The sequence below is a fragment of the Etheostoma cragini genome, chromosome 8 (genome assembly GCF_013103735.1).
Source record: "Etheostoma cragini isolate CJK2018 chromosome 8, CSU_Ecrag_1.0, whole genome shotgun sequence".
Lineage (NCBI taxonomy): Eukaryota > Metazoa > Chordata > Actinopteri > Perciformes > Percidae > Etheostoma > Etheostoma cragini.
Genome location: NC_048414.1, coordinates 24,350,609 through 24,360,212, shown reverse-complemented (window position 1 = coordinate 24,360,212; position 9,604 = coordinate 24,350,609). Strand labels below are relative to the sequence as shown.

General features: G+C 40.4%; 1 protein-coding gene across 1 annotated transcript in view; it reads left to right on the top strand.

Moving 5' to 3' along the window:
• LOC117948621 (ovochymase-2) overlaps positions 1 to 3,825 on the top strand; it is an 18,989-nt gene extending 15,164 nt beyond the window's left edge. The window contains exon 16 of the mRNA XM_034878372.1: positions 3,221 to 3,825. Within this exon, the coding sequence (XP_034734263.1) occupies positions 3,221 to 3,369 (149 nt within the window). The 3' untranslated portion in view covers positions 3,370 to 3,825. The remainder of the gene's footprint in view (positions 1 to 3,220) is intronic.
• Positions 3,826 to 9,604: the final 5,779 nt, after the last annotated feature.

The window sequence follows — 9,604 nt, the reverse complement described above, 5'->3', positions numbered from 1 at the left end:
CCCCCCCTCTCTTTCTCTCTCTCTCTCTCTCTCTGTGTCTCTCTCTTACTCACAAACACACACACACACACACACACACACACACACACATACAAATAAATACAAAAAGAACCAAAAACAAAAAAAATCGCACTGATCATAAAAAAATTTGAAGTTATATTGAGTATAAAAACTCTTGTTTATTACATTTTTCTTCATAATTGCAACTGCATGTGTTGTATTCATTGTCGCAAAACTTGTTCTGTATATAGTTTGTTTGTTACCATGACAACACCATTGCTCTGAAGCTTGATGCTGTCATATAAATAGTTTTCTAATCAGGAATAAATATAACAATTTCTGATCAACCCATATCAATTGCATGCCTAAAATAACATACCGGTTAAAGCCTCGCCCATTTCAAGACAACCCGACCCACTTCCGGGTAAATTCTGTCCACTTCCGGGTTAGGCCCCGCATAGTCCGAATACAGATACAGATACAGATAATTAATGTGGTAAACAGATACAGATACAGATACAGATAATGCTGTACTCGCTCATCCCTAGTAAACATGTTCTAATAGAAACCCAAAAATACAAGTATGAACCTGAATATGAGCATACTATAGGAACTTTAAGCAAGGCACCGAACACTCTGCTGCTGCATTGGAGCCGTAGAGGTCCACCGTGGAAGTAGACATTGCTCAACAACTGCAGTCAGAGAAGATAATAGCACATTTTATATTATGCACTAAGCATATACAATGCTAACTTTGGTTTTGGATTGGTTTTCATTTTGTCATCTACTACAACAAGAACAAGGGTTGTAGCACTCAACAATTTAATCAGTTTGTAATAAAAGTAATAACATTTAAGAATTTATAACTATTGGTTTAGAACCCAATAGCTTGATAACTTTATACAATACTGGGTTTTATGACATTTTCAATCAGGTTAACTGAAAATGTTATTACATTTTCATTACATTTAAGAAATTATTACATAATGTTTTGCTACAAGGGTTATAATAAAAATGGGGCCCAGGCCAGAGAAACACAATCATTCTGTGTTTTACCAGCCTGTCAGAGTGCCAGTGAACATACCACACACTAGACATCCTCCAAGTGGAGATGAATATCACATGATACAGCAACATGGCCAGTGTTGTGGCCACAAAGCGCATGTTGTTCCTTCAAACAACAATGGATGATTTCACTCTAATTCCTCTATTTCAAGATATCCAACTCTAGAACAATTTCTTTTCAATGCCAAATTATAGATTTACTCAAGTTACTGTAGTTCCAAAACTATTTGGCCTTACAAAGAAGCGTGTCTACTTGTAATCCATCTACACAAGTTACAGACTGGTATGTCTACATAACCATGTTTTATTCTATACTCATCTATACTAAACACCCCACACATTTATCTTGCAACACCTTAAAGGGGTCCCAACAGGTTGAGAACCACTGCCCTTATCATGGTTGAAACAATCCGATTGCGATTGTATGTTGGTCGTAGCCTATCTTCTACTGGCTTGACCTCTGTGAGTTGATTCTATAAGCCGTAGCAAGCTCGGAGAAGAAAGTGACACGTAGCAGGGTGCAGTTCCCAATGTACTAAAGCAGGGCTCTTCAACAGGGTTTCCAGGACCCCGATGATTAAAGTAGTCATTAATTACAGTACATGTTTTGTAGTTTCTGATGTATTGTTACTAGTTGTCTGAGACGGCTATCCACTAAGACAGTTAGTCAGTTGTGATTGTTGAGGACACACTTGTCTTCCTAACATCTACCCTCATCACCACTATCCCCAACACAGAGCAACAATGGCCCGTCTAGGTTATTTATGATATAAACATTATTTGCATGTTCCACAGGAGGTGACCTTCTATTTTCAGTAGAAAACTACATAAAATGACTATGCTGGACTGACATACAGCATAAGGCCATACATGTTTGTATATACAGGGCAACCTCTAGTGGCAGTTTGAAGGAATTGAAGTAACATGACAGTTACATGAATACACTTTGAAATATAATCTCATTTTCTGTGAGAATGGTGCTCTTTTAGGTTGAATATTCTATAAATTTAACACATTTATTTCAAAGATAATGAGCGGTTTTCAGTGTTCACTTTGGTGGCAGCACTTAAGAACTGGAAACAGGAAAAGCTGGAAGATACGTCTTCAAGTACTTGAATCGGTATCTTATGTATAGCTTTTATCATAGCAGACAGTATGTCTTCTCTCAGTATTTAAAGCACACGTGTTACTGATAACATTAACAAACTATAATACAAATGGTGGCGGCCTTCCATTTAGGTAAGTTCCAGAGTGGTGTTTTTTGCACTCGCTGACATTGTTAACACTTAATGGAATGGAGCCATTATTAATGTTATCATTAACACCTGTGCTTTTGCTGCTTTGCCAAGTCAAAATCTCCAAAGCAGGATCCGGAAACTGTGGAACACCTAATAGGATGCAGCCATTGTAAACGTAATTAATTCCACTTCTTAAAATTTAATTTCTGCAGGACAATCTGAGAAAAAGCAAACTCTTGCACATCATTTATACAAGCATTGTGTTCATGCTTGGACAATGTGTTGGACAAAGGATTTCACTATACTCTGTATAATTGTATGTGACTAATAAATTTGATTTGATTTGATTTGCTGGGAGCTGAGCTGCAGTGGGACCACATCCGACTGCTACTGACCACTGAGCAGCTCCATTGCAGCGGCTAGGGATCAGTGTCTGGTTCAGGGACAAGAGACTTAGTTACTTACTTATTAGATGTGATGAAGTGGCTTGTTTTATATTCAGCCAAAAGACAAAGGGTTCAAGTCCTGTTTAAAAATTAAAGTAAACAGTGAGTACAGTTTTATTTTTTTAACGGAACAAATGGAGCTACATCTCGTTGTATGTCACATGCGTTGCCGAATTGAGGTAGCATCTGATTTAAACCCAAACCACAATCTTTCTCTAAACTTTACTAATTATTGTTGGTGCCTAAACATAACCAAGTAGTTTTTGTACCTGAACCAAACCAAACTGTGACCATTTCACAACATTAACAGCATGTTTAAAACTGCAACAATGCTTGTCTTAGAGTCATATTAGAGGATAGGAGTACATAACTAATATCATTGTATGATTTTAAGGACATGCTGATTTTAATGTAATAACAGGCTATTTTTACTGTATTGTTTTCCTCATTCTACATAATTCTGTTGCTTAGTTAACTTGGATGCAGAAGACCCAGTTTTGCAGCGGTCCAGCAGCAAAGCCCTGTCCTACCAGGTTGATGTGGACCAGAAGATCTTAAAGGATCCCAGACTGCATATGGACAATGGCTCAAATGATGAAGACTACAGCGGAGAGAACTAAAGGAGTGGGAAGTAACCAACCAGAAGAATGCCTCTAGACAAAGATTCAACAATAGCATTATGTTATTAAGATTGTTTTAGTTAGTTTAGTTTGTTTTCTGTAAAGGCTTAGCAGGGTTTGGTGCCCAAATGAGGAGAGCCTTAGATTTGGCCCTTAAATGACAATGGAATTAGTCCATTGTCATGTGAGCTTAGTCACTTTTCTAATGTCAGGGAAATTGACATTCATTCCACTACCAACTGAAAATGGCAGAAGCTGGACATTTCAACCATTTATTTGTCAGGTTCTACTTATTTACATTTCTATGCTCATTTGCTAACTAGTTTTTATTTGCAGCGCATTAAGGTGTTATAACTGACTCAGGTTAGTTGGATGTGTGTAATATGCAGTCACCTTTTTGTAGCAGGTAGTTTATTCATTATTGTGACAATAAATACAAGGAAAATCTGCCTAATATCACTTGTCATGCTATTATTAGCCACGCTAGTGGCCTGGCTCTCAGACTGTAGGTCCACCACTTTAGTCTTGGCGGAAACATTCTCTGCAACTTTAAGATAGATTGCCCCGAATTGTTTGCACAGACATTAATTCAAGTGTTGTATGAGGGGTAGTTTAGACCATAAATCAAGAATGCATGCACGCAATCCCATTTCACACACACAAACACACACACAGACACACAGACACACACACACACACACATAAAAGGCATGCACATACACTACTTTCACCTCATTCACACACTACTTCTCCCAAAAAGTTGTCTGTGTACTTTGTCAATGACCCCATCGTTGTCTGGAGACATTGTGATCTGATTCTCTGTGTACATTAGCATACAGGCCTCAAGGGTGGTTCTCAGTCTGTCTTACAACCTCTTTACAAAGAGTAGAGAAGGTCCTCTTATATTGTTAAACAGTAGATGATTTAAGGTACATAATCACCACCTACAGGACTGGGATGCGACACAGAATAGCAGGAAAAATTAATAAATGAAAAAATAAAATAAGCAAACAAAACCGAACAAAAGTTAGGACATACTTAAACTGAGTTCTCTCCAACAGCCCTGTGTCCTTCAAATATTCAATAATACAAGCATGCATTCCCCATGCTGACTGCCATGTAAATTTTCCATCGTAAAGTTAATTCCAGGTTCTCTTAAAGTTAATCTCAATTTTCCGTTTCCTAACCCCTGCAATCAAGCAGCACATTCTGCACACACTCATGCTGATCACAGTGTTTACATCTACCAGTTGGGTGCTTCACTATTATGCAGAGTGTATTATTTAGGACAGTATGTCCTATCTTGAGACGCATAAAAATTGCTTCTTCTCTTCAATTTCTGCCCAGTCTACTTCCTGGCCCAGTACTTCTTTGAATGTTAAATAGATGTTGTCCTGTGTCACTCTTTATGTCCCAGTATTCTTGCCATACTATATCCATTTGATGCTAAATAATTGCTTTGCCCTCAGTTTTATTAAGTGAAATTTCTGTGTCCATAATCAGGGCTGTAGTTGATTGCATGGCCAACATGTCAGCATTCTCTTTTCCATCTACACCTACATGGACAGGAACCCACAGAAAACAAACCTTTACTTCCTTATTATACATTCTGTACAATACATTATGTATTTCAAAAATCAAATCTTGTCTGCCTGATTTAATTGTTTTTATGCTTGTAAACGCTTTCAAACTATCCAAAGTGCATTACTTTGATTGCTTTCTCCCAACCATGCAGTATAATAGCTAGAAGCTCAACAGCATAAACTGATAAACAATCTGTAGCTCGCTTCATAATACATATCCTTTACTGTGGGATGTAAACTGCAGCTCCAGTACATCCAGTCTTGGGATCTTTCGAAATTAAGTGTTAATCAATATAACGATGTACTATATTCCCAGTAAATCTCTGTATCTGCATCAAAAACAACCAGGGAGGAACAGTTGATATTGAGATAATTGGACTATATTTTATATTTCCTAAACTGATACTTTCTGCTTTTACATTACCTGTCAACCCAAAACTTCGAAAATTTAACTTGTTATGCTCCTAACAATCCTGTTGAATGGTCTTTGTATGATGAAATACTCCAAGACATTGTAAACTGACGCAATATGCCATCATACGCTTCACTCTCCTAATCCGCAGTGGCATTTTCCCCATTTTGATCTGTAGTGCAGCTATGGTGATGTTTTAAACCCACCACTACAATTACGTAGAGCCTAAGCCTGTTGAACGTCAAGCATTTTAAGATTAGTCTCTGTTGCAGATACACATGCTATGCAACCATAATCCAGAACTGCTTCCATAAGTGCCCTATATACATTTAATACCGATGCCCTGGTTGCCCTCCAATCTTGCCTGAGAGACATTCTTACATAGTATTGATCTTTTTGCATTTGTTTTTCACCTTAACCATATGTTGACACCAAGTCAGCTTTTCATCAAACAAACCCCAAGAAACCCAACCACCCTGACCTGCTCAATCATTTGACCATATAATTTCATAGGCAGTGATGGGCATGACAGCGTTGTAAAATAACGGCGTTACATTATTCAGTGACGAGTAATTGATTACTCTTCCCATCTCAATAACGCCGTTACGGCCAGGAAGGCACCATGACTCTTGAGTGGCTACTCTCTCCAAAGCTAATTGCTGTCACTCTCTCACTTCTCAGAATCAGAATCAGAATCAGCTTTACTTGCCAGGTATGAGGACACATACAAGGAATTTTTCTTTGGTGCATAATTGCTCACACTGTGCTTACACACAAAACAACCAAAACAAAAATATACACACTTATATGTACACACAATATATACATACTCTAAACAGAACAACATAGAGGCATGAGTGAACAAAGAGTTCAACTAAAATTATTTAAGTATGGAGCATAGTGCAAGGATACTGGGATAAATAGTATTATGTTATTATGTTACAATATGAACAGTATGAACATTATGGACAGTTCTGAAATAAAAAATGAGAATGATGAATGAATAACAAATGAGAGAGATGTGTGAATGAGAATGATGAGTAAATAGTAAATAATAAACAATAAGAGAGATATGAGAATGAGAATGATGAATAAATAGTAAATAATAAGTGAGATATGAGAATTAGAATGACGTATAATACTAGGGAGAAGCTGGAACAAGTTGTGTCCGGGGTGAGATGGGTCTGTAGTGATGGTTCCTGCCCGTTTCCTGACTCTGGATGTGTATAATTCATTAACGGGGGGCAGGTTGGCACCGACGATCTTTTCTGCAGTCCTAACTGTCTGTTGTAGTCTGCTCCTGTCCTTTTTGTTGGCAGATCCAAACCAGACAGTGATGGACGTGCAGAGGACAGACTGGACGATGGCTGTGTTGAAGTGGATCAGCAGCTCCTTAGACGGGTTGAGCTTCCTGAGCTGGCGCAGGAAGTACATCCTCTGCTGGGCCTTTTTGATGATAGTGTCTGTGTTGGGCTCCCACTTCAGGTCCTGTGACATAGTGGATCCCAGAAACCTGAAGGATTCCACAACAGACACAGGGCTGTTGAGTATGGTGATGGGGCGAAGAGTGGGGGGTCTCTTCCTGAAGTCCACAATCATCTCCACAGTCTCCACAGGTGTTAAGCTCAATTTTGTTCTGACTGCACCAGAGAGCCAGCTGATCCACCTCCCGTTTGTAGGCCGACTCATCACCGTCCTGGATGAGGCCGATGACGGTTGTGTTGTCAGCGAACTTCAGGAGTTTAACAGATGGGTCTCCTGAGGTGCAGTCATTGGTGTAGAGGGAGAAAAGCAGTGGGGACAGCACACTCCCCTGGGGGGCGCCAGTGCTACTAGTCCGTGTGCTGGATGTGATGTTCCCCAGCAGAACCTGCTGCCTCCTGTCAGTCAGGAAGTTTGTGACCCACTGACAGGTGGAGGCTAGCACAGTGAGCTGGGAGAGTTTGGTGCTGAGGATGTCCGGGATGATGGTGTTTAACGCTGAGCTGAAGTCCACGAACAGGATCCTTGCATAAGCCCCTGGGGAGTTGAGGTGTTGCAGGATGAAATGCAGTTCCAAGTTGACTGCATCATCCACCGACCTTATAGCCTCTAGGCAAACTGCAGGGCGTCCAGCAAGGGGACTGTGATGTCCTTCAGGTGGGCCAACACCGGTCTTTCAAAGGACTTCATGACTACAGATGTCAGGGCGACAGGCCTGTAGTCATTTAGCCCGGAGATGGAGGGGTTTTTGGGGACAGGGAGGATTGTGGAGCGTTTGAAGCAGGAAGGAACTTCAGATAGCTCCAGAGATCTGTTGAAGATCTGAGTGAAGATGGAGGCCAGCTGGTCTGCACAGATTTCAGGCAGGATGGTGACACACCGTCTGGGCCATGAGCCTTTCTAGTCTTCTGCCTCTGGAAAAGCTGGCGCACATCACCTTCACAGATCGTGAGTGCAGGTGAGGGGTTAGAGGGGGGGAGGTGACTGACTGAAGTGTGAGTTGGTGAGTTGATGTGGGGGAGGAGTGTGACTGTGGTCTTTTCAAACCTACAGTAAAAGCTGTTCAGCTCGTCAGCCCTCTCCCTAGCTGTATCGCTCGCACACACACACACACACACACACACACACACACACACACACACACACACACACACACTTACACACGCCGGCTCAACGCACACACCAGCGCAAAAGTATAAAAATCAGGCCAATTTATTTATTTGCACTAAAAAGAGTGTTTATATTTATTTATGTTTGATATAGTGCTAAACAAGCATTGTTTAATTTGGCCCAGTTGTGGCCTGCTGAGGGGCAATAAATATCAAAAGTTCCAAAACATCTATTGTATTATTTGTATCAATCCACTAATAATATCTACGTACATGACATTTGATTGGAGGCTAGTCTCACTTTGTCCCACAGCAACATTAAAAGAGTTTAGATTTGTGTACAGTTTCTGTTAATAATGTGTTGTATTAAGTGTCCATTTCATGATATTCAAATTTATCATAAACAATTGAACATGCACATGTATTCAATCTTCCGTTAAGGAGGGGTGGAGGTGGGGTCACATTTGAGCATTTAAAAATGTACTTGAAAGTAATGCATTAATTACTTTCTGAAGTAACTAGTTACTTTTATAATTTGTAACTGAGTATCTAATTTAGTTACTTTTTGGAAGAATAAACTCCACATTTCACTTTTCACAACATGTCATGTGCTTTTTCAACATCAAAAAATACCGCAATTACAATTGGACAATCCCAGTAGACAATAACTCCTCAGGCAGTGGTTCTGGACTTAGAGTGGCTGGCTGGAGTAGAAGCAGCCCAACCCTATGCCTCTGGCACACAGGCCTGAAGCCTAGATGCAGGGACAGGGTCAGTCTTGAAGCTAGCAGCCTCACAAACAGAGTCCCTGGAGGGAACAAGGAGGGACTGCAGATTTCTGTCCGGATCAGAGAGCTCACCGGATGAGGCAGCCGTTCTTGGCAACTCCATCATCCAGGGTTTTGACAAAATAGCCCGCTTCATAAGAAAACAAATGACGGCGCTCCAAATCTGTGGATCTCACAAGTTCTGTATTAAGCCTGCTGAGGGTGTACTCCACCTGTCTTAGCTCCTCCATGTGGAAATCAGAGTCTGCTGGATCCATTCTTTGTTCGGTTCGTTCAGTCCCTGTTTCAGCAGGAGGACACAAATGCTACACTCCTTCAGGCAGATGTGCAGAACAAACACTTTATTTTGACTCTACACTGTAGAAACTCACAACTACAAACCTGTATAGAAATACACAGACAGATCAACAGAAAGACAGGATTGGACAAGACATTAACGAGAAACAGGTGATAGCACAAACGGAGGAAATCTAAGGGCGTGTCTCAAATGACGCACTTCTGTACTTACTACTAACTTTTTGAGTACATAGTGCGTTCACATTGTCAAAGTGCGGTCAAATGCAGTGCACTTAGAGTACCCAGATGGTGACCTCGAAAAGGTCATAAAGTTGAGTGTGGATCAATGGACAGTTTCCACACTCAACGGTCGCCATCTTGGCTACGTAGTGGTAATGATTTTTGTACCACGAATTATACTAGTAAGCTAACCTTAGCTAGCTAACAGCGGCAGTTTAACTTGAAAACCACTTGAAAATATATGATTTTCTCGCCTAAATTTTTATGCTTAAAAAAGTGCTGCTGTTTCCACATACTTTGGCCCTCTGGGATGACCCTGAGTTCATTGGGAAGTTAACACTCTCA